The 25,119-nt window shown below is 52.8% G+C and overlaps 1 protein-coding gene across 2 annotated transcripts in view; it reads left to right on the forward strand.

The window, feature by feature from the left end:
* Nucleotides 1-10,595: 10,595 nt before the first annotated feature.
* The window catches only part of SH2B3 (SH2B adaptor protein 3), a 38,717-nt gene continuing 24,193 nt past the window's right edge, over nt 10,596-25,119 (forward strand). For both annotated transcript variants that reach the window (XM_086681698.1, XM_086681699.1), the window contains exons 1-2: nt 10,596-10,729; nt 20,448-21,239. In XM_086681698.1, the coding sequence (XP_086537824.1) occupies nt 20,475-21,239 (765 nt within the window). In that variant the 5' untranslated portion in view covers nt 10,596-10,729; nt 20,448-20,474. The remainder of the gene's footprint in view (nt 10,730-20,447; nt 21,240-25,119) is intronic.

Below are 25,119 nucleotides of genomic sequence, written 5' to 3' on the forward strand. Positions count from 1 at the left end.
ACCACAAGGGACAAACCCCCGATCCCTCAGAGGTCTGACAGAGAGGACGCCAAAGGAGGCCAGAAGAGGCAACACCCTCAGGGAACAGGAGTAGACTTCAGGCGCGGGTCGCATTTCAGGTGGTTTTGAAGGATGTGTAGGAGTTTGCCAAGCAGAGGAAAGGGAAAAGGAGTGTCAGGCAGTAAGACTAGCATGGGCAAAATTCTGGAAATATTGAAGCAAAGAACAGAAAGAAGTCTGGTTTGGTTACAGCATAGCCAGAGCGTAGGACATTTGATACATTGTGGAGAGAGGAGATCGCTGAGGATGAGACTGTGAAGGGGCTTGGTGTGTCAGGGTGAGGTTTTGAATTTTAGTCAGAAGGTAATAGGAGCCTTGGAGGGTTTAGAGCAGGGGCGAGACATGGCACATAATCAAATTTGTGCCTTGGAAATTCAGAACAACAATAACAACGACAACAACAGCATTTATTGAGCACTTACCACGTGGCAGGGACTTTCACATGAATTATTTTAGCTTAATTTTCACTACAATCCTGTGTACTAGGTTCATCCCTTATTCATGTTTAACAGCTGAAGACACAGGCTCAGAGAGCCCGAGTCACTCGCCCAGGGTGACCCAGGACTAAAGAAGCCAGCCATTAAACCATGTCCCCAATCCGTGTTCTCGACCTTGGTGGCCGTTTAATAGTGAACGGGAGGCATCAAACTTGGATGCCGGGAGGCTTCCAGGAAGGCTTGGCCCCATCCCAGGAGGAGGGGCCCAGCACTGGGCCTGCTAGACTGGGGTCCTCAAGGCTGCTCAGGAAGCCGCTCCCCAGCCCGCCATCACCCCCAAAGCGGCCACCGGGGGGCGCCAGAGCCCCGCGCAAGTCGGCCGCCACAGCCGAGGGCGCGGAGCTCGCGCCCCGGAAGCTCGTGCGCCCCACGCTGATCCTCGGGCAGGGGTGGGACCGCGGGAGTAACTAGATTGTGCATCCTCTGCAGAGCCATTACGGCCTTTAATTACCGGGATTGGAAGTGAATAATTATCTGCGAGGCCTCAGGCCACTGAGTCACTTCCCCTCCAAAACCAGATTCCCTGGGCGGAAGAGGGGGCGGCTCGCAGCTTCCCAGGCCGGCCCAGGTGGGAGCCCTTGGGGTAGGCGCGGGGCTCAGGGCCGCAGCTGACGACCGTAGCCACGGTCAGAATTCTGGAGCCTAATTGCAAATGCCTGCGGGGCCACTTACCAGCCCTTGTGACTTGCACAGGCTACTTCACAGCTCTCTTGCCTGTTTCCTCCTCTGTCAAAAAAAACCAAACAAACAAAAAAACAACATTCTTTCCTTCATACAGCTGTTAGGAAAATTAAATCGCGAAAGCCCTCAAAATAGTGCCCACCCATGATGCCCTAATAATGTCTAATTCTGCTAGGACTACCATTATCGTTACGCAGGTTGAGCCGGGGTTCTGCCATCAGATAGGCCTTGAGTGCAGACCACCTGCTTCAGTCGCTTTGTTGCGCGACTTTGGGCACACCATTTCACTGCCTTGTGCCTCAGATTCCTCATCTGAAAAAATGGGGAAATTCCTAGCAAACCGTTCACAATGGGGAGGATTACCTGTGATGGTCTCAGCGTGGTGCACACTTCCAGAAACGGAGTCCAGATTGTAAAAACTGTTCATCCTTTTCTTAGGCAAGAATTTGGGACAATGTGAGAGGCGAAGGCACTGGGAGGGCAGAAAAGGGAACCAAAGCGGAGGGAAGGAAGCAGAGGCACGGGTGGCCTCAGGCACCTGCGTTGGGCAGATGACTCCCCTTGGCCCAGGGATCCCGCCAGAGAGTTTGGACTGCCCAGGCGGAAAGAAGAAGGGCCCAGCTATATAATCCTTTTCTGGCCAAGGACCCTGTCTCCTGAATCTCCCAGCCTCAGTTGGGTCCTGATGGGTGGAGAAAGGGTTGGCTGGGCACACCCAAAGCCATCTTGAGTTCTGTATTAGTTTACTGTTGCTATGTAATAAGTTACTACCCGACGTAGTGGCCTGAAATGGTAAACATACACTATTTCATACAGTCAGAAATTTAGGAACAGCTTAGCTAGGTGCTTCTGGCTCAGGGTCTTTAATGGGGTTGTAGTCCAAACAGGGGCTGGGCTTCCCTTCATCTGAAGGCCTGACCAGGACTGGAGGGTGCTGGCAGGAGGCCTCAGTTCTTGCTATGTGGGCCTCTCATAAAGCTGCTTGAGTGTCCTCATGACAAGGTGGGAGAAAAAGACGCGGGGCCAGACAGAGATGGAAAGTGACAGCCACAGGGAGGATCTGTGTTAGGTTTGGTGGTCGGGGACCTCTGGGGAGTGAATGAAGGGAGGGATGGAAAGGAAAGATCTTGTGGAAGGGTTTTCTGGGCAGAGGGAATAGCCCGTGCAAAGGCTCTGAACTGGGAGCATGAAGGTGAGTTTGAGGGACAGTGAGGAGCCCAGTGTGTTCCAACTGTCATTTGCTGACTAACCGTCAGCATGTATAGCATTCACTGAGCACATCTACTAGGGAGTCAGTGTCCCACACAATCTCCCTTCCCTTTGCCCAACTACTGTTATACCCATTTTACAGACTAGCGGCACTGAGGCTCAGAAAATGGAAGTCTCTTGCTAGAGGTCACACAGCCCAGGCCTGGGAAACTCCAGCCCCGGCTGTCTTATCCACTGGGGGAGAGGAGGGGGGGCGCTTAAACCTTTAGTCCATTGCGTTCTGCCCCTGGCCGCCCCAAATTCACATCCTTTATGCACGCAAAGTGCATTTATTCCATCCCAATAGCCCCCAAATCTTAACTCATTCTAGCACCATTTCGAAAGTCTAAAGTCCAAAGTTTCACCTAAATCAGTTATGAGTGAGACTCAAATTCCTCTCTAGCTGTGAAAGCCAACGTGTTTCCAAAATACCGTGGTGGGACAGACGTTCCCATTCCAAAAGGGAGAAACAGGAAGGAAAGGAGAGACAGGACCCCAGCAAGTCTGAAGCCTTAAGGCTCCCAAATAATCCTTTTTGGCTAGCTGCCCTGCTGTGCAGGCACACTAGGGCTGTGGTCCCTCCTTCCAGACCCTCTGGGGTGGGGGATCCTGCCTTCTTGACACACTGAGGTGGTGCTCCGGCCCCCAAAGATTTGCTGGGCGGGGCTGGGCCCCTAAAGCTCTGTACTGCTCGCATGAGTACTTTCAGCCCTCCGGGGCGGGAATCTCTGGAATCGGACACAGGAGGCTCTACAGCCTGGAGTCATGATGGGGTCCTGCTCCTGGGACTCTGCTGGGCATTGACTTGGAGGGGGCTCTCTGCTGTGGCCCCGTGCCAGAGGTGGCCCACCGCCTGGGCTGTGCATGGGCAGCTCCTCCAAAATCTGGGTGGAGGCAGCCATACCCCCACAGATTTGCTGGGCACAGCACCAGTGGATGGTGGGGGGGGAGCCCGAAGCAGCAGCCCCTCCCTTGAAATCCTCCTGCCACCCAGACCCTTGGTGACCTTCAAAAGGTCTCTGGGGTCATTCTTCCAACGTCTTAGGTGTCCTCTGTAGCTCTCCTCTTCTAGGTCTCCAACAGAATCACCCTTAATGGTCTATTCAGGGCACCCCCAGACTCTCCCAGCCTCTACCCACATCACCCCGAGCCGAAGCTGTTTCTACACTTTTAGGTGTTTGTTAAAGCGGGTTTCCACTTCTTAGTACCAGTTTTCTGTCTTAGTCCATTCAGATTACTATAACATAATAGCATGGGCTGTGTGGCTTTTTTTTTTTTTTTTTTCAGTGTTTATTTATCTTTGAGACACAGAGACAAGCATGAGCACGAGGGGCAGGGCGGGGGCAGAGAGAGAGGGAGACACAGAATCTGAAGCGGGCTCCAGGCTCCAGGCTGTCAGCACAGAGCCCAACGTGGGGCTTGAACCCACAAACCATGAGATCATGACCTGAACTGAAGTCGGATGCTTAACCAACTAAGTCACGCAGGCGCCCCCGGGCTGTGTGGCTTCTAAGCACCAGAAATGTATTTCTTATAGTTCTGGAGGCTGAGAAGCCCAAGATCAAGGCCCTGGCAGATTCAGCGTCTGGTGAAAGTCCCCTTTCTGGCTCATGGGTGGTGCCTTCTGGCTGTAACCTCTCCTGAGGGCAAAATCAGAGAGGGATCTCTTTGGGGTCCCTTTTATAATCCCATGCATGAAGGCTCTGCTCTCATGACCTGCTTGCCTCCCCAAGGCCCCACCTCTTAACACCATCACCTCGCGGGGTAGGATTTCAACGGGAGTTTTGAGGGGATATAAACATTTAGTCCACTGCACCAGCCATTGCCCAGCGAGGGGGCAGACCAGGCACCCAGGCCTCATCCCCACCTGTGGCCCACACTTGGTTCCCAGTAGGAAGAGGACAGGTCTGCAGAAGCACATTTTACAGATGTAGACGCCGAGGCCTCTACTCACTATCTGGATGAACTTAGGCGACAGTCTTTACTCCCAAGCTCAGTGTCCTCATCTGTAAAATGGGTGTAAGGGTCTGATGCCTACATAGCTGGTCACTGTGGCCGCCACTCTTCACAACCACTCCTTGAGGGATGTACAACTCATATCCAGTTACAGATTACAATCAACACTCCGTCGAGCATGTGGCATACACAAGTGCGGTCCAAACTCCCATGCCCTTACCCTAAGTTGTCTCATCAAATTCTCCCCCACAACCCGATGAAGTCAGCCCTGTGACCGTCCCCATACTACAGATGAAGAAACTGATGCCCAGAGAGTCCAAGGGATCACCCAGTTAAGAGGATGCAGAACACAGAATTCTAAACCTGTCTGGGTGAGTCCAGAGCCTTGGTTCTTTTTTTTTAATGTTTATTTTTGAGAGAGAGCGAGACAAGAGTGTGAGTGGGGGAGGGGCAGAGAGAGGGAGACACAGACTCCGAAGCGGGCTCCAGGCTTCGAGTTGTCAGCACAGAGCGTGACGCGGGGCTGGAACCCACAAACCGCGAGATCATGACCTGAGCCGAAGTTGGACGCTTAACTGAACCGACTGAGCCACCCAGGCGCCCCAGAGCCTTCGTTCTTAATTAGGGGTCTCCTCAGACAATGATGTTCTGTCTTTGAAGTAGGGAAATTCTTTTTTGTTAATTTGTTTATTTTGAGGGTGGGGAGGGACAGAGAGAGAGGGAGAGAGAGAGAGTCCTGAGTAGGGCTCCACGCCGTCAGCACAGAGCCCGATCTCACAAACCGTGAGACTGACTAAGCCACCCAGGTGCCTCTAAAGCGGGGAGACTCTGACCAGGGCTAATGACTTAACTTTTCAGTGCCTCTGTTTTCTCATAATAAAATGGAGAGAATAACAACAATAATAGGACCTAGCCCAGGGGTTTCACAAGACTGAAATGAGTTGACACGTGCACAAAACGTCCCGTCATTCACTGCAGGGATGGCCGGCCACATGCGGCTGTTTAAATGTTAATTCGTTAACCTTACAGAAAGTCAAAATTCAGTTCCTCCGTGACGGGCACCACATTTCAAATGCTCAAGAGCCTCACGTGGCTAGTGATGAACATCTGGGACAAGTGCAGGTAGCACGTTGCCGTCACCTGTCAGCACTGGGATAGAGCGATGCCTGACAGGAAGCAAGCCTCAAAAGCTGTTAATCATATTATCATTCATCCTAGATCATTAGCTATTATGAGCACACTGTTATATCTATTACTGTGAATCCTATTCTAGCCTATTGTTATTTTTTTTATTTGTTATTTTTAATCCTGTAACTATGAAGTGTTAGTAGTCCTGCAACTGTAACTACAATTATATTATTATGCCACCTTGATTATTACATTTTTTATGGGGTGCCTGGGTGGCTCAGTGGGTCACGTGTCTGACTCTTGATTTCAGCTCAGGTCGTGATCTCATGGTTCCTGAGATCAAGCCCCGAATCAGGATTTCCCGTTGACAGCATGGAGCCTGCTCGGGATTCTCCTTCTCCCTCTCTCACTGCCCCTCCCCAGCTCATGCTCACTTTAGTCCTCTGTCAAAATAAGTAAATAAACTTAAAAAAAAAAAAAAAAGACTTTTCATCTTCATTTAAAAAAAAATAAAGTTTAAGTGTGCCTGGGTGGCTCCCTCAGTGAAGTGTCCAGCCCTTGATTCTGCTCAGGTCATGACCTCACAGTTCGTGAGTTTGGGATTCTCTCTCTTTCCCTTTCTCTATGTCCCTCCCCTGCTCATGCGTGTTCTCTCTCTCTCAAAATAAATAAATTAATTAATTAAAAAAAATAAAGGGGCTCCTGGGTGGCGCAGTCAGTTAGGCGTCCGACTTCAGCCAGGTCACGATCTCGCAGTCCGTGAGTTCGAGCCCCGCGTCGGGCTCTGGGCTGATGGCTCAGAGCCTGGAGCCTGTTTCCGATTCTGTGTCTCCCTCTCTCTCTGCCCCTCCCCCATTCACGCTCTGTCTCTCTCTGTCCCAAAAATAAATAAAAAAAAAACATTGAAAAAAAATAAAAAATAAAATGAAATTTATTTTTTTTTTAGTAATCTCTACATCCAGCGTGTGGCTCACACTCACGACCCCTGAGATCAGGAGTCTCAGGCTTTTCTGACCGATCCAGCCAGGCACCCCCATATTTATTATTCATCTTACTACTGTCCTAGTTTTAGTTTGTATTTATTGTTATTAATCCTGATACCATTAGCTACTATTATTACTATTAATCCTAGACCTGTTATTATATTTGTTGTCACTACTAATATCCTATTGTTATTTTATATTTACTATTAATTCTATAATAGCTAATAGTAACGTTTGTTTGTTTGTTTGTTTGTGAGAGGGAATGTGAGCAGGGGAAAGAGAAAGAAACTTCAGCAGGCTCCACATCCAGCACAACCCTGAGACCATGACCTGAGATGATTTTTTTTTTAATTTTTTTTTTAACGTTTATTTATTTTTGAGACGGAGAGAGACAGAGCATGAATGGGGGAGTGTCAGAGAGAGAGGGAGACACAGAATCTGAAACAGGCTCCAGGCTCTGAGCTGTCAGCACAGAGCCTGACGCGGGGCTCGAACTCACGAACCATGAACTCATGACCTGAGCCAAAGTCGGACGCTCAACCGACGCAGCCACCCAGGCGCCCCATGACCTGAGATGATTAAGAGTCAGACACTCAGGGACGCCTGGGTCGGTTGGTCGTCCGACTTCGGCTCAGGTCATGATCTCGCAGTTTGTGAGCTCCAGCTCCGTGTGGGGCTCTGTGTTGACAGCTCAGAGCCTGGAGCCTGCCCGGGATTCTGTGTCTCCCTCTCTCTGCCCCTTCCTAGCTCATGCTCTGTCTCTCTCTGTGTCTTAAAAATAAATAAATGTTTTAAAAAATTAAAAAAAAAAGAAAAAAGGGTCAGTCGCTCAACCAACTGAAACACCAGGGGCCCCCTATTATTATTATTATTATTATTATTATTATTTATTTTACTCAGGGCTTATCATGGTAATCCCTATTATTATTTTTAATGAGACCTATTACCTATTGTTCATATTATCATTTTATTGTTACTGCTCCCATTATTATTAATTCTGTGCTGGTTATTGTTAATTCTGTGCTGGTTATTATTAATTCTGTGCTGTGTTATTGTTATTACTATCAGTTGTTAATATCACTGTTAACGGTATTAATAAGTGTTTACTAATGTTGTCAGTGGCTGCTGTTTCATTACTGTTATTAACGCGGAGAGTCTCCGGTCCCGGAACTTGGCAGCCAGTAGGCGCTCTCGCGGTCAGCGTGGGAGCAAGGGGGGCGGTGGGACCTGCTTGCCGAGACCATCTCACCGGCTTCCGGAGAATTCGGGGAATTCAGATAAACGTCTCACTTTGTGCCCCAGGGACCTGTGAAGTGGGAGGAGCCACGTGCAGCCAACAGTTCAGAGCTGGGGTGCGCTCAAATCTAGGGCAAGGCGACAGAAGTGGTGTTTGTTGTAAACCCTTTGGCTTTCTAAGGAAAAACAGGAACCGAGTGAGAAGTCTCAGTCGCGGAGAGCATTGAAATAATAAACTGGACTCTGGAGGGGACGCCTGGAGAGAAGAAATTAAGCGAGAAGGGAAACCACTTTGGGCCCCTGAGAAATCTGGCACGAGAGAAGGCTTGCACTGTGATTAAAAAGGGGAAGAACCACAAGTCTCCATTTAAGTCAGCAGAACTGCCGTCTGGGCAGTGAGAGGGAAAGTGCTTGTGGCTGGCAGATTTCAGCAACCATTTGACAACTGCTGTGTACCTGGTGCACCAGCTGGCAGCTGTGTGACTGCAGGCAAGTAACTGCTCTCTCTAGGCCTCAGTCTCTCCAGGTGTCTATATATAGAGATACTATTATGGAGTGATTGGTTTAGGCTTCCCTAATAACACCTCACCCCCCTTGTCCCAAATCCTCAGATGCTACGTGAACATTACTGGCACACTTTTTAATTGGTCGCCAGCTCAAATCCAAAGCTCGACAGATCTTTCTGCTCAAAAACCCTCCATGGCTCCCTGTTGCCCATAGGATAATTCCCAAACTTGCCACCAGGATCTTCAAGTCTCTGTGTGATTGGCCTGACTTTCCAACTCCATCTCTTCCCATCTATGAGTGTAGGTATCACCACTGCCTTCTTGATTTTCCCCAAATGCCCCAAACTTTTTCCTACCTCGGGACCTTTGCACTCACTGTTCCTTTGGCCTGGAATGCCCTTCCAGAGCTTTATCATGCCCAGATGCTTCTTGCTATAGGATGGGGGAAAGGGGTGGTGTCAGCTCAAATGTTAGTTTCTCAGAAAGGTATTCCCCCAAGCCTCCAGTCTAAGCTCCTTCCTACTGTCTATCCTGTAATTGTTTTATCTTCCTCCCGATGCATTATCCCATTTATTTACGTACTTATGCTCCATGTCCCCTCACCAGAGTGTCAGCTCCATGAGGGCAGGCATATTTGTGTCTGTCTTGTTTACTGCTGTGTCTCCAGCACCTAGAACAATGCCTGGCACACTGTAGGCTTTAACAAGTATTTGTGGAAAGCACGTTCATTGCTTGTTCCTTCACAGTTATGGGACTTCAAGTATCCTACAGCAGACCAACCCTGATCCCCATCCGGGTAGTCTGGAAATCCCCATCTTCTGGGGAACCCCTTTCTATAGCTCCAAGGGCAGAACCCAAGCCTGATTAACACCCATGTAGCAGTGTTTTCCCTTGGGCAAAGCCCAACGGTAAGTGCTTTAATGCACTGACTCATTTAACCCTCACAGCAACCCAGTGGAGTGGGTACTCTTATTATTTCCATTTCATAGATGAGAAAATTGAGGTATGGAGAAGTCAAGTAATTTGTCCAAAGCTACTAAGAGGGGGAGGCAGCGGACTGGAGGAGTATGTTGTCTGGGAAGGGGTGATGAGGCTCCAGCAAGCTGGGGGCCTAATCGACTTGTTTCCTGTCGTGGGAGGGAGAGAAGAGCAGACATTCCTCTCTTCCCTCCCTCCCTCCCCTGTGTTGGAGGAAGGGCTGGCTGAGTGTATGCTCCACCTGAGACTAGGGGGCACCCCACTGTCAACCTCACCCCATATAAGGCCTGTCGAGAAAATGAAAGCACGGGGGAGAGCAGACAGGGAAGCCCAAGGGGCACGGGTGCCAGCGGCCCGGGAGGACTTCCTGGAGAAAGATGCACTCCTGGGGTGGGTCCCGATAGTAGTGGCCCAAAAGAGGTCGGTCTCCACAGGCACCAACAGTGGCAGGAGCAGAACTGAGAGTGGGGACCGAACGTGAATGGGGTGGGGGTACTAGGGTCGTGGCGGGTCGGCTCAGCGGAGTCGCGGATAGTCGGGGCCGGGCGGGGTTGGGATCCTTCCCCCGGGGGTGATGAAAGCCGTGGTCGCTATTGCACGGACCGATCCCGAGCTTGCAGATAAGGCCTCCCAGGAGGGAGTCGCTGGGGCGCGCTCCTTCGAGGCCAAGACTCTGCCCAGCCCCGCCCCCAGGCCCGCCTTTCCTCCATCTGGCCCCGCCCCCGCAGCGCTGAGGCACCTGGGGGTCTGCAGGAGCTAGGTGGGTGGGACTAAGGTTGCCCCGCCCCTCGGTAGTTCATTCCCTTCTTTAGTCCTCGGGATGCGAAATCGGGTAGGCGAGGTGTGGGCGTGGCTCGGTAGGGCCCCGCCTCTTTCCAGGCTCCAGTTTGAGACCCCTGGACACGGTCGGCCGCGGCGGCGGAGGATTGGTGGGCGGGGCCAGGTCCGACCCCGCCCTCAGGGGCTGTCCCCCTCCGACCGATCTGGCTCTCGGGCGGGCAGGGGCGTGGTCTCCTGCAGCCCCGCCCCACTCTGGCCCCGCCTCCACCCTGGCCTCCCTCCCCCGTCGGGCTCCGCTTGCACAGCCGGTTCCTCTTTACATAACGGCGCGGGGCGGCATGGGCTCGGGCCACCGCCTCCGCCCGGCCGCCCGCCCGGACTGTCGCGGCCCGTGGTGGCGACGGCGGCGGCAGCAACAGCAAAGTTTCTCCGGTGGCGGCCCGGGGGCGCATCCTCCCGCAACTGTCAAGCGCTGGCGGCGGAAATGATGAGGCGCTGGCCATTTTCCGAGCCCGGGTTTCCTGCCTGAGCCCCGCTCAAGCGAGTCGCGAGCCAGGAGCCGGCGCGCGGGAGAGAACGCGCCCGGGGCGGGGGCCCGCCCGCCCCCTCGGGATTTCGGGGGGCCGGGGGCGCGCGACGCCATGGGCCGGCCGGGCCCGGACCCCCTCTGTCTCAGGTAAGCCCGCCTTTCCCAGCGCTCCTTCCTCTGGGGCTGGGAGGGCTTTAACGGGGGAAGAGGAGGCCCCCTGTCCGGTTCTGCCCGGTGTCTGCGCACTCCCACAACAGCCTGAAATACTGCCCTGCCCCTAACCCGGATGGGGTGTTCAGGGGTGACCCTTCCCCAGCCCCTGCGACACTCTCCCCGCCGACACCCCCACCCACACACGTGTTGGGGATGTAATAGGGGAGGCAGTGGGAAGGCGCTGAGAGGGTATGGTTAATACCCAGTCTACCTTCTCTTAAAGTAGCCCGGTCAGTTGAGAGCAACAGTCCCCCCTCAACATGTGCCTGGGGAGGAGAGGTCTAGGGTCAAGTGCTTGGACCTTGAAAGTGAAAGTAGTCAACTAAGGCTATGAGGATGGAAGAGCCCTCTGGGAGTGGGGCCACCTGCCCCTGCCCCTCCCCACTCTCCCAGCCCAGGGCCATGTGCTAAGAGGGTATCTCTGGATGCTAGAAGCCCGCCTTCACAATCCCCACATCTCAGAGGTGGCCCAGGCCAGGTGCCCCCAAGCCACTGAGTCCGGAGTTTCACAGGGTTGGGAGCCCCACAGCTCAGGTCTCTCTGAGCTGGTGCCCTCACACCCCAGACCTGGAACTCAGGTGAATCCTCCCATCAAAAAAAAAAAAAAAAAAAGGATGCAGAGGAGGCCTTGTCTTATAGGTCAGCGTGCCTGGGAGGGTAATTTCAGAGGCCTTTAATGCCTGGTGCAGAAATCCCCTCCCTTCCCTCCCTCTGACCATGGGGGCTTTTGGGATGATGGGGACTGCATTTGAGGAACTGGGGAGGGGGGTTTGCCTGCCTGTCCTGCTTTTTTTTTTTTTTCCTTCTTTAATTTCCTCATTCTCCTGTTTCTCTTCCCCATTCCCTGCCACGATGATGTAGGTGAGGAGGTCACTGCCTGCAGCTGGAGGCCTCCAGGGAGGGGCATGGCCAGGCCTGATTGAGTGGGAGGAAGTGAAATTGGGCTGCGGGTGGGGGCTTCGGAGCAGAGGGCCTGGCAAGATGATGTCTGTAGGGCCAAGGTCCAGCTTTGGGAGCAGGAGGGGCTGAGACTTGACCCACACCCCCCTCGCCTGGGAGATGAGCATCCCCTGACACCCACCAGCTGCCAGGCTCAGCTAGGGCAGCCAGCCCATCTTGCCTCCCTATTTAACGGTCCAGCTGTAGGGCCCCTGCCAGGCGATGGGCACATGGGTCTCCAGGGCTGTGGGCGCAAGTCCTGTCTGGATTTCCCATCACTGACCTGGCTGCCAGAGCGGAAACAGCTCCGGAGGCTCTCTGGGACCTGCGGGGGCTGGAGAGCCAGCCCAAATGGGGGGAGAGCAGGCAGAGGCCGCCTGGGCAGGCTGGGGTCAGCAGATGAGAGGCCAGGGCCCGCTTGGGAAGTTGGAAGGGTTTTTAACAGGCTCACTTTTTCTGAGCCTTTTCCCACAACCCTCCTCTGGGAGGGAAAATCCTTCTGAGCCAAAGGGTGAACATTCCTAGAACTTCTGTGGTCCCTGTGGGCCACAGAGGCAGCCAGCTGGGAAGGGGCTGGACTGAAGTACCAGCTGCTAGGGTCCGAGGACCTTCAGGGACTCAGCAGTGGAAGAGAAAGGTCCTGGAGGCTTAGGTTCCATTCTCCCGCTGCTTCCATCCAGCTGAAGGCATGGGCAAGTGACACCTGTGAGCCTCAGTTCCCTCCCCCCCCCCCCCCCCACACAGTGTGAAATGGGATAATAACAGGTTTGTGGTAGGGATTGAATGAGCCAGTGTGTGCAAAGCATCTGCTACCTGGCAGGGAAAGGGTTCAATTACAGGTGGTGGTGGTGGTGATTTTTCATCACTACCGTCATTAGCGTTATTGTTACTGGCTGGGAAATGCTTGTTCATCAGCATGCCTTGAATACCTCCGGCATGTGCAGCTCTGGGGTTTCCTGAGTCTTTGGGAGAAGAATCTGAAGACACAGGCGAGGATGAGGTGATGGGGCTTCTTGGCTATGAGGTCTTGCTTCCCTGTCCCAGCCTCAGTTTCCTCATCTGTCAAGTGGGTGTGATAATCGTACCTCATACTTAGGGTCTTTGGAACCATGTATGAGTGAATTCACAAAGTGTTTAGAACATTTTGATCAGGCGTAGTAGTAGTAAGAATGAGACTGTTGTTTGTTGTGGGTGTCAGCTCTGATTGTTTTCCTTCCTGATCCTCCTGACCCCCGTTCTTGTGAAGACTAGACTTGATCTTTCTCGGATAGATAGGAGTTTCTGATGCAAATCAGATTCTGTAGAACCACTCCAGATATAGTGGTAGCCCTACAGTGGGTCAACCTTTGCTTGCCCTTGGATATCTGGGCCCAGCAGTGCCACCCCAGGACACCCTCCACCTCCTGGATGGAGCCTCCCCAAGGGCAGGGATGGAGGTACTTGGAGGGACCTCCCAGTCCCAGGGCAGCCCACTTTGGCGGTGGGGGGTGGGGCGAGAGGCACATAAGGCACTCAGTGCTGGGCCTCACCTGATAATCGTAGATGGTATTAATATTATTAAACGAGAGGCCTCTCCTGTTAGATTCCCACCTCTCCCTGGTAGCAGCATGGCCTTTGGAGCCAAATCTGGGATCTGCCAGCTTCCAGCTGTGAGGCCTAGGGCAAGTTCCCTGACCTCTCTGGGCCTGATCTGCCCAATGGGGACCAAGAGTGCCGGCCTCTCCAGGGTAAGCCTGGAGTGTATGAGCCTGGCATAGTGTAGGGGCTTGAACTGTGTTGGCTATAATTGCCTATGGCTGTGTGCCCTTGGGTTTGTCCCTTAACCTCTCTGAGCTCCAATATCCTTCTCTATGACATGGGAGTACTAATGACTGCACAAGAGAATTGTGTTGAGAAGTGGTACACATAATGCCTGGCATGCAGTCGGTGCTCAATAAGTGTGAGCTACTGCTGTTAGTGCCCCAGAGGGGGCTGGCACTTAATTGCCAGGTTTCCCGGGAAAATGGTCTCAAGGGGCTCCCCGGGTGTTCAGCATCTTAGGCTGGGCAGGGCAGGAAGTAGCTTCCATCTGGCAGATGCGAGAAGCCTGCCGTGGAGTCCAGAGGTGTAATATACATGTTTCTTGTTCCCAGCCAGACCCTGTTCCCAGCTACCCGCCCTCCCTGAGGAAACTGAGGCGGGCAGGCTGCCCAGGGGAAGTGACTCAGCTGGGGTCACTCGCTGAGTCAGGCCTAATTGGACCCAGGAGCCCTGTGCCCCAGCTCCCTGACTTCCGGGGGCCTGCAGTCCCTTGGAAACTGGGCAGGTCCAAAGGCTACAGCTGGACACCCACTTACTTGGGCCCTGACCCCTGGGCAACCAGCATTCCTCAGTCGGGGCTCCGGGGTCCCACTGACCATCACTGGGCTTCTCGACCTGGTATTCTTCCCCCTCAGCAGGGGCAAGGGACACTTCCCCAGGAGAGCAAGTCCTCCTGGTGTCCCCCCCAGCCCCGCCCCGACCGGAAACCCAGCAGCTGAGCAGATGGCTGGAAGATTTTTCCTCCCACGCCACCCTGTCAGGGGTCGGCAAGGGGGGCCGGGCTGCAGGCTTCCTCGGGAGCCAGGCCTGGAGCCCCTGGGGGCCTGTCCGGATGTGGGCCCCCACCCCGGTTGGGTAGGGGGGAGGCTGCCACTGCCCCATGTGTCTCCAGGGAGGCCTGGGAGGGAGGAAGTCTATGCCCTGCTCACCGGGAGCTGACTCACAGGGTGCCTGATGAGGTGCTAACCTTGGGGGGCTGGGGGACTGGAAACACGACTGGGGGGAGGTGGTCACAATAGAGGGCCTTTGGCATGAGTCTGCCCTTGAGAGCTGGCACTCTGGTGTCCTCTCACAGGAGGACGGGTCCAGAGAAGGTGAGGAGCGAAGGGAGGGGTTCGCCTCTCCTGATATTGCAAAGCAGCACCATTGTAGGGTATGGGGCTCCCTGAGAGGCTTTCCCCACGTCAGATTCTCACCCTTCTCTCCTCAACTCAGGGGCAGTTAACGGAAGTCATGTGCTAGATGAGAGGGGGTGGGGCTGGAGAGTACTGCCCCTTCTTGGGGGGATAGTCCCTGGTTTTCTCCTGAAGCCCGGGTGGGGTGTGGGAGAGGGGGGTGTGACCAGGGTGTCAGGCCTGGCATGGGGACAGAGGACATTTCCTGTTCTGGCAGACTGTGCCAGCCTGATAAATGTCCCCGGGCACTAGGTGACCCCAGAGAGGGTGCATCAGGCCTCCACTGACTGCCTGATGATTTAGGACAGAACCCACCTCTCAGCCCCCACAGGCCCTCAGAATCTGCACTCCCTACTTCCCAGGAGCTTCTCCACAGTCTAGACAGCCTGAATGGTGTGAAAGGGCAGCAGGCTGACTGCCCAGGGCTTCCTTGGGTGGGGGGTCTGGCCTGTTGGAGAAGTTGGTGCTGTAGATGGGAAGGACAAATGCTCCCTGTGGCCTGTAGTCAACCCGGAGTCCTCCCTGGAGGAGGTGTCCCCTATGAAGGTGTGAGACTTCCTGCCCAAACATCTGTGAGCTGGGGGAGGGTGGAAGCTCTGGACTGGCTCATTTTAACTTCGTTTACCACAATTTAAACTATCCTCCCCCTGCCTTGGCAGGTGAAGTCCCCACAGGTGGAGGAAGGCCTTCTCTGCACCTGGGCCTGCTAATTACATGGAAAATGTTAGCTTCCCCAGGTTACATTATTACCCAGGGTGATTGGCTAGAGTAGAGGCTAATGAGCCTCAGTCTCTGGGGTCACGGGTTAGCGTGGGCCCCACAGCTCAGATTCCCTGCTTAGAGCCAGGATTCCCAGCTGTTCAGCGCCTCGTTTCTCACTGACTTGGTAGAGGCTCGAGCGTCCCTTAGGATGGATATGTGTTTGAACAGGGGACACCAAGCTTCGCCTAAGGCTTTAAGGCCCTCACCAGGTTGCCCTTAGCAGGCACTCTGGTGGACAGTTTTCCTCAACTGGGGGTCCTGAGAAGCAGATCCGCGCCCCCCCCCTCATGCCCCCACACTACTCTGGCACCCTAGGATGGGTGTGGAGACAGCCATCTCTATGTGTTTGCTTTGGGGACTTGGGGGGAAGGGGGCGCCAGGATTCGACCTTCCTGCTCCCACATAACATCATCCTCGTCCCTCACCCCACTGTGGGATTTGGGAAATCCTGGAGCCCCACCTCCACGCACATAGCTGGGAACTCCTTGCCCCAGAAGCCCAGGCTGAGCAGGTGGGAGGGACTCTGTGGATTTGTAGGCCCCTCTGTGTGGAATCTGTTCATTCCTCTGGCCACCCAGGCTTCCAGATGCTCTAGTGGGGGAGGGGGCGTAGAAATGCCCCAGAGACCCCTGTTCCCATCCTCCAGCCGCAGCCTGGGGTTCCTAGGAACATTCAGATGATTAATAAATGCTTTCTGCTAAGAGCTTTTCAGGCCCTGATCCCACAGTTGGTGTGATCTGATCAATTGCTTAGCACATAGTAAATGTTCAATAAATGGCTACCACCTGGGCTGAGGTCTGAGGAGGGGACCACCTTCCTGCGGCCTGGCTGCCCGCCCAGCCAGGAAACCTCCCAGGCGTGCCCCCCTCCCAGACATGGGCCACAGCTGAGTGCTCAGTGCTCTGACTGGTGATTTCCTGCCCAGAGCTCCTGCCTGGAGCCTCCTCTCCCCTGAGAAGGCCTTTTGTTCAGGCTCCCATGACGCTCCCTGCTGGCCCAGCCCTCAAGGCCAGGCTCCCCCTGTGGCTTCCATGGCTGCAGGCCTGATATTCTCTGACGCTGCTGCTCCTCTCTGCTGACAACAACAACAGCAGCAGCCACTTGTTTACTGAGTCCCAGCACCCCACAGACATCAGTTCTCCGAATGCTCCTAGTAAATGCCAAGAGCTGAACCCTGACCCATTTTACAGATGGGGACATGGGCTCAGAGAGGCAAGCCCCCTTTCTGCGTCACACAGCAAAGAAGTGGTAGAGGCAGGATGAGAACCAGGGTTTGGTTGCTAGCTCCACCACGAGAGGTCCCCTGGTTAGTAGGGGGTGCATCTTGGTGAGTTTCTCAGAGCCCCACAGCCCTTTCTGTTTGTCCGTGTGGGTCAGGAGCATAGCTCCGAGAGCGTGACTATCAAACAGAAGCCCCCCTCAATCCCGGGAGTTCATTCATACAAGTAATATTTCTGTGACCAGGCCCTGGCAGGGTGAGCAGGAATGAGGTGGCCTCTCGACCCTCCAGGGGCAACCAGCCCAGGTTGAGGGTGCAGGGGACAGTGAGCAGTGTCACTCATGTATCAAGCAGCATCGCTCGCTAGCACAGCCAGCCAGGTTCTGATCCCAGCTCTGTGCCTCACAGGCTGTGTGACTCTGGGCAAGCTATTCTTCCCTTGCCTTGGTTTTTTATCTATAAAATGGACATATTTGTAGGACTCCCCCCGCCCCCCCCCGCCCCCCCTTCAGTGGGGATTAGTGAATGGATTTGCAAAGTGTTTAGCACGGAGCAGGGCACGTGGAAAGCCAGCCATAGTGTCATTTATCATCATTTTTATTTTTAAATTGTTATTTCTAAAATTGAGATCTGATTGACATACATTAGTTTCAGGTATACAACATAATAACTAGACTTACTGTGATCATGTCACAACGTACAAAAATATTGAATCGTTGGTTTTAAGCTTCTACCCTGTGGCTATTTTCCTGACCACCTGGCAGGTTTGGAACCTGGATGGAGAAGCTAAGGCCTCCTGACTCCAGCAGGAGCTGAATGAGAACTTTATATCCCTTCCTCTGGATCTCACTCATTCTTTTTTTTTTTTTAATGTTTATTTTTGAGAGAGAGCACGTGTGCGGGAAGGGCAAAGAGGGAGGGAGACGGAGAATCCGAAGCAGGCTCCACGCTTTCAACACAAAGCCTGACATGGGGCTCAAACCCATGAACCATGAGATCATGACCTGAGCCACCCAGGCACCCCTGGATCTCGTTCATTCAATAACCGTTCACTGGGAAATGAGTCTTCCTCATGGTGCGCATTCAGGCCCGGATCAGGCGTTTTGGGGGTGACTTCTGTGGGAGTTTCTAATTGCCAGCTGTGGGACCTCTCTGTGCTCCAGTTTCTCTAACTGTAAAGTGGGAGCAATTATAGGCCCTGCCTCTTAGGGCTGTCATGAAGTTCGGGAGAGTTAATGCTTTAGGAAAATGCCTGATGTCCAGCAGGTGCTTGGAATACATTGCATTTCTGATGGGAGAGCTGTAGCGGGAAGTGTGGGGAGGAGGGCTGCCGGCCATCACCCGGGCAGTGAGGGACCGTGGATCAGGCACACTGTTCCCAGAAAACTCCTGTCAGAGTTTGGCCCTGCAGTTGGCACAGGGATTCCAGGCTGCACGGGTGGGGGTGGGGGTGGGAGTGGGGAGTGGCCCAGTGAGGGGGGTCGTTGATGGGCTCTGGCCACTGGGCATCTGCCAGAGGAGCCAGAGGTTGCAAATTCAGCTGACCTCTTGTATTCATACATTCGTTCATTCAGCAGGCATTTGTTGAGCTCCTGCCGCATGCTAGGAACTGGGACCAGAGCAGGGAGCAGATTGTGAGGCTCACAGTCTGGTGGGGAGACAGCCACTAATTAAGTGATCATAGCTGTAAAGTGATAGCGTGTGACCAGTGTGCTGAAGGACAAGTTCAGGACTTGACTCCATTGGTGGGCTCTGGGAAGCTGCCTTTTGTGTGCAGCTGAAAGCGGGCAATCGCCCAGAGGCAGCAGGCATGATGGGGGCAGATCATACAGGGTCTTGCAGGTGGGCAGGAGCTTGAGTCTGGAATCCGAGCACTCTCTGGGCCCCCTAACCTGGGAGGACAGTGCTTGCCTCACCTGTGTGGAGGCATGGGTTAACTGAGGACAAATTACACACACACATGCAGGTAACCCCCCTGCCCCTCGCTGCCCCACTTCAGCTACAGGACGGGGGGGTTTTGGCAGAGTGTGGCGATCAAGGGCCTATATGGCTCCTCTCCCTCCTGCCTGGCAGCTTTTACTAACTACTGTGTGCAAAGTGCTCACTGAATGTAGGTTTCGAGGACCTTGTGATGTGCAAAAATGTTGACTCTGTACAGAGCGGCCTCCCCACTGACACCGTCTGGGGTGTCCTGCTGCATTTAGCTGCAGGGTCACCACGATGGCCTAGAGATGGCAGGGGCAGCCCTCATTGTTTTTGCAGCTTCCCAGCAGGTCTGCCCCACCTTGACCATGCACAGAGTCACAAGTAGAAGGGGCCTGTGCACTGGTGTGTGGCAGAAAGATCCTCAGTTTCCAGGTGCAGGTCTCTACCTTGAGAGTCTCTCAAGGACTCCTTATAACCGTTTCATGAGGTGGGTACCATGGCGCTCCTCACTTGACAAACGAGGAATCTGGGGTTCAGAGAGGTCCAGTCATGTGAGAGTAGGCCCTTAGTAATAGGTTTTTTGTGTGGGGAGGATAAGCAGCCATGGTTATGTGGTCCCCAGCAGGGGCCCAGGCCCAGCTGGAAGAAAAGACGGTACTGATGGTAATTGGAGAGGTCCGGGGTTCAGCACCTCGGACAGCAGAGGGTGGGGGGCTTCTGCCATTTTGATTGTGTGCAGCCAAAGAAGGAGCCATGGAGGTGGGAGGAGAACGGAGCCCCAGTTGGGATGGGTGGGCAAGGATCTGCCTGTCCTGACATACCCCCATCAGAGCAGGAAACACCTTTGCACCCCTCTGTGAGTCTTGTTAATTGATTCCTTTGCATTCATTGTTTTATGTTTTTATTGATACCAATGATACACTCTCGTTGTAATATTTAAATAATAATAACAGCCGGCCCTTAGTAGGCTTTTCCTAAGTCCTGAGGGTCTTTACATTTATTAACTCAATCCTCATGACACTCCTATGAGGCAGGTGCAATCATGTTCTAAGGCAGAGAAAAATCAATAACTCATCCAAAGTCACGTAACTAATAAGTGGTGGTGCTGGCATCTGACATAGGCTCCGTGTTCTTAACCATATTTTCTAAAGACAAGTAACAGCAGTATTCCTTGGTTACTTTTCCCCCTGAAACTCCAATTCTAGTTCTTTCCTACAGGTTTCTGTGAGAAACACTGTTTCTGGTGGGTTTCCTCCAGCCACACCTTTCTTGCCCACCACTTAAACACATTTATGTACACATAAAAAGTTGGCAGTTTGGTGTTGTGTGTGTTTATGTAAATTGGATCACAGAGTCTGCGTTGTTCCTTCGGGTGGTAGCATAGACCTCCCTCTACCTTTTCCACTTCTGCAGAATCTTCCAGCTGAGATGTATCACAGTGTGCTTTACCAGTCTCTGACTGATGGGCATTTAAGTTGTATCTACTTTTTCCCTATTATATACATGGGGCAGAAAACATCTAGTAGGGGATTGTCCTGTAAGTGCCTCTCTGCACGTGTGAGCAAGCATTCTCTTGAATACTTGAGAGTGGAATTCCTGGGTCTGAAACCGAGCCTGCCAAGCAGCCTTCCAAAAAAGGCTCAATCTGTTAAGGATACCGGCAACGTCGTAGGGGAGTGCACATTTCGACGCATCTTCACCAGCACTGGGTATTAATGGTCGTTTTCAATTTTTGATGTCGTGCCTGGTGAATAACGTGTCTCGCGGTGACGGGTTCAAGTAGTCGTGTGCCTGCTCACTTCTTTGTTGCCCACCCCACCGTGTCTTTCAGCCCGGCCGCCCCACTTCGGTCTCCGCCATGAACGGGCCCACCCTGCAGCCCTCCTCGGCCTCTTCTGCATCCGCCCCCTCCTCGTCGGCCGCGGCAGCGTCGCCGTCCCCGCGGGGCTGGAGCGAGTTCTGCGAGCTGCACGCGGTGGCCACGGCCCGGGAGCTGGCCCGGCAGTACTGGCTCTTCGCCCGCGAGCACCCGCATCACGCGCCGCTGCGCGCCGAGCTCGTGTCGCTGCAGTTCACCGACCTCTTCCAGCGCTACTTCTGCCGCGAGGTGCGCGACGGCTGGGCGCCCGGGCCGCCGGGGTCCCGGGCCGCGCCGCCTGCGCGCGACTACCGAGACACGGGCCGCGGGCCCCCGGCCAAGGCCGAGGCGTCCCCGGCCGAGTCGGGCCCCGGTCCCGCCGCCCCCGCGCTGCCCAAGGCCCGCAGCTCCGAGGAGCTGGCCCCGCCGCGACCGTCCGCCGCCTGCACCTTCCAGCACCTGCGCCACAGCCTCCGCCACATCTTGCGCCGCGGCTCGGCCGGGGAGCTGTCCGCCGCCGGGGCCGCGGGGGAGGCGGGCGAAGGCCCGGCGCGACCCGGCCTGGCCAGGAAGCTCCTGCCCTGGAGCCTGGCCCGCGAGCCGCCGCCCGAGGCCCTCAAGGAGGCAGCGCTGCGCTACAGCCTGGCCGACGAAGCGTCCATGGACAGCGGGGCGCGCTGGCAGCGGGGGCGGCTGGCGCTGCGGCGCACCCGGGGCCCCGACGACGGAGCGGACCGCGTGCTGGAGCTCTTCGACCCGCCCAAGGTAAGCTCCCCGCGCAGGGCGCTCAGAGGGGCGCGCGACGGTCCCGGCGGGCGGCCGCAGAGCACCCAGAGGAAAGCAGGCCTTTTGAAAAATGAAGTTTCTTTTAGACCATTTTGAATTTGCATAGAGGTTGCAAAGATCGTTCAGCTATACCCCACGTGCAGTTTTGCCTGTTAACGTCGTACGTTACTATGTGTTTGCATAACTGAGGCCCCAGCGTTGCTCACTACTGTGAACTGCGCAGTTCTTTGGATTTTGCGTTTCCCCTAATATCGCTTTGTTGGTTCCAGCACACCGTATTCGATTCAGCTGTCGGGTCCCTTTTCATGGGCCTAATGGCTTTGACAGGTTCTACAGGCTTTCCTTGTTTCTGATGGCAGGTTTGAGGAGTACCGGTCAGGGATTTTGTACAACGTCCAGAGACACTGTATGTGGGTGTCATGTGGGCTGTGACAGGTTGGTCCACGTCCTTGAAAACCCTGGCCCAGACTGACCATGACAAATAGGGTTTTTTTTTTTTTTTTTTAGGGGGTTCAAAACTGTCACTTGGATTCCTTTGCAAGTCCCATGATTTGTTGATGTCTTATTTCAAGTTTTAAAAATTTTGTGTGCGTTTTTTTTTCCTTTTCGACAACTTTGTTCAGCTGTGCAGTTGAGGCTGAAGGGTCAAGGTGTTCCACACACCTGACAAGTTCCATCTTTGACTCAGATGTATGAAGTTGATGAGACCACGTGGCTTTCACCTCATTCCTTTCTCTTTGTGGTTCTATTCTGCTTCCAGAGATGGTGCAAAGCCGATGTAATCTTAGCCCTTGGGGGTCAAGGTCTGAATGGAGAAGACTTAGTTATTCATTTAATAGATATTTATTGAGTACCTACTGTGTACCAGACAGATGCTGGTGCTGGGAAACTGGCATCTTAGTGAGAGCCGTTGAATAAACCTACAAAAGAACATGGAATTATAAATCATATATTGTATTCTAAAGGAAAAGCAGTGGGGCCTCTGGGAGTATAACTGAGGGGCCCTAATTCAGGGGTTGGGATGGAGTGTTGGCAAGGAATCCTCTCATGTAAAGTACCTTTCTCTTCAAACTTCAGGGCAGCGTCCCATGCATACACTGAAGTGGGTGGAGTGCATCTGAAGCCCCACCCATGTTGCCATGGTTGTGCACACCCAAGTGACCTAGCACCCAGGGGGGCTCCCTCCCACCTCCTCCATGTCTGTAACCCCTCGGCCACCCCCTCCTTCCCCTGACTCCTACTCTGGGGATTCCAGTTCTCTGTTCTGGAACTGCACACAAATGGAATCGTGCAGCATGTTGCCTTTTACGCCTGGCTCCTTTTGCTCCGCATGATGTTGTAGAGAGACTTGTCCGTGTGCATCAGTAGCTCATTTGTATGGATGTACCACAGTTAGCTTATCCATTCACCTGTTGATGGATATTTGGATTGTTTCTACTTTGGGACTTTTATGCTGTTATGAAATCTGCATGTAGTTCTTTGTGTGCACACGTGCTCCATTCCTCTCCATTTCTCATTCCTCAAAGTGGCCTTGCTAGGTCATATGGTAAGTGCGTGTTTATGAGAAATTCATATACTTTTTCCAAAGTGGTTGCATGATCTTATGTCCCCACCAGCAGTGTATGAAAGTTGTTTTTTTTTTTTTCCATTTCTAATGGATGTGTACTAGTTTCTCATTGCGGCTTTAATTTGCATTTCCCTGATGACTCATGAGGTTAAACACCTTTTCATAAGTTTATTGGCCACTGGAATGAACTCTGTTATGATGTGTGTGTTATTTTTATTGAGTTGTCTCTCCTTTTCTTATTGCTTTATAAGAGTTTTTATATATCTGGGATATATTTCCTTTTATTGCAAATATCATCTCCCACTCAGTGGGTTGCCTTTTTCTTCTTTAATGGAATCTTTTCATGAACAGATTTTTTTTTTTTTTTAATACTTATTTTGAGAGAGCGTGAGCCAGGGAGGGGAAAACTGAGAAGGAGAGAGAGAGAGTCCCAAGTGAGATCAGCACCTGAGCTGAAATCAAGAGTCTGAACGCTTAACCCACTGGGCCACCCAGGCACCCCCATGAACAGAAATTCTTACTTTTAATGAAGTCCAGTTTATTGATTGCTTTCCTTTATGGCTCGTGCTTTTTGTGTCCTATTTAAGAAATCTTTGCCTACTCAGGGTCATGAAAATCTTTTTAAAAAGTCTTTTCTTCTGGAAACTTTATTTTGGGGAGCCTTCACATTTTGGACCAAGATCGATCTCTAATTAGTTTTTATGTACAGTGTGAGGCAGGCGTCATGATTCTTCCAGGTGTTCCAACACTACTTGCCGATGTGACCATCTTTTCTCTGTTGGATTGCAATGCTGCTTTTATACTAAATAAAGGATAACCTGTGTGCTTCTGGAAGACTCTCCCTTATGTTCCATTGGCTCATGTGTCTCTCCTTAGGCTAACACCACACTGTCCTAATTGCCAAAGTTTCCTAGTGAGTCTTGAGCTAGTGACTTTTGGACCACAGTCTTCACTTAAATTAAAAAAAAAAAAAATTAATGTTTATTTATTTTTGAGAGAGAGAGACAGAGCATGAGCAGGGAGAGGGAAATACAGAATCTGTAGCAGGCTCCAGGCTCTGAGCTGTCGGCACAGAGCCCGACTCAAGTCTCAAACCCACCAACCGTGAGGTCATGACCTGAGCCAAAGTCACATGCTCAACTGACTGAGCCACCCAGGTGCTCCGAACCACAGTCTTAATCCTGAGTTAAGAATCTCTCAGTGTTGGGGCACCCGGCTGGCTCAGTCAGTAGAGCATGTGACTCTTAATCTCAGGGTCGTGAGTTCGAGTTGGGTGTAGAGATTAAAAACTAAATCTTAGAAAAATAATAATAATAAAAAAGACTGTCAGTGTTTCAGGCAGAGGGAACAGCATGGACAAAGGCCTTGAGATGGGTAAGCATTCTGTGTGCTTTGAAGAATGTGCTGGGAGCACAGGGAAGGAAGGTGGGGTATGGGGGGGTATGTGTGGTCAGAGGGGCACGTGAAGAGTTAGTGTTTTATGCCAAACACAATGGGAAGCTGTCGGAAAAACGCAAGTGCAGATAAAAACTCTTCTCATTGTTTTTAAAGTCTTGAGGTTATGGCACCATGAAAGGCAAATAGCGGCCCAAACACATGGTCTTATCTGTGTGACAGCATGGGGTTCCCTATAAAACTTCATTTTTAAAAACAATTTCTGGGGCGCTTGGCTGGCTTAGTCAGTGGGGTGTGTGACACTTGATCTTGGGGGCTGTGAGTTCAAGCCCTACGTTGGGGGTAGAGATTACATTACAAAAAATTAAAAATCTTTAAACAATAAAAATAAATAAAAACTTTGTTTTTTGTTTATTTTGAGAGAGGGAGCACGAGTAGGAGAGGGGCAGAGAGAGAGAGAAAGAAGGAATCCCAAGGAGGCTTCATGCTGTCAGTGCAGAGTTTAGCATGGGGCTTGAACTCGCAAACTGTGAGATCATGACCTGAGCAGAAATCGAGAGTCAGATGCTCAACTTACTGAGCCACCCAGGCACCCCTAAGAAACAACTTCTGCTTAAAATAACCATCTTGGAAAGCCAGCTCTGGGGCCTTAGGCAAGTGACGTCACCTCTCTGAGCCTCAGTTTCCTCCTGTTTGCAATGGCACTGCTCATAGTTCCTGCCTTGTGGCACTGTCGTGTCAACGGAGAGTCCCTGGCACGTGGAGCACTCAGTGTCACTGATGGGTGACACCGGTAAGGACTTTGGGGCTGAGAACACACATTTATTTCCAGTGCTGGTCTGGGTTCTCAGTGTCCAACTGGCACGCCCTGTCGAGGCTGCTGTTCTTCAGGAGCCC

Source organism: Puma concolor, chromosome D3 (genome assembly GCF_028749965.1).
Source record: "Puma concolor isolate L17-30 chromosome D3, mPumCon1.1.hap2, whole genome shotgun sequence".
NCBI lineage: Eukaryota > Metazoa > Chordata > Mammalia > Carnivora > Felidae > Puma > Puma concolor.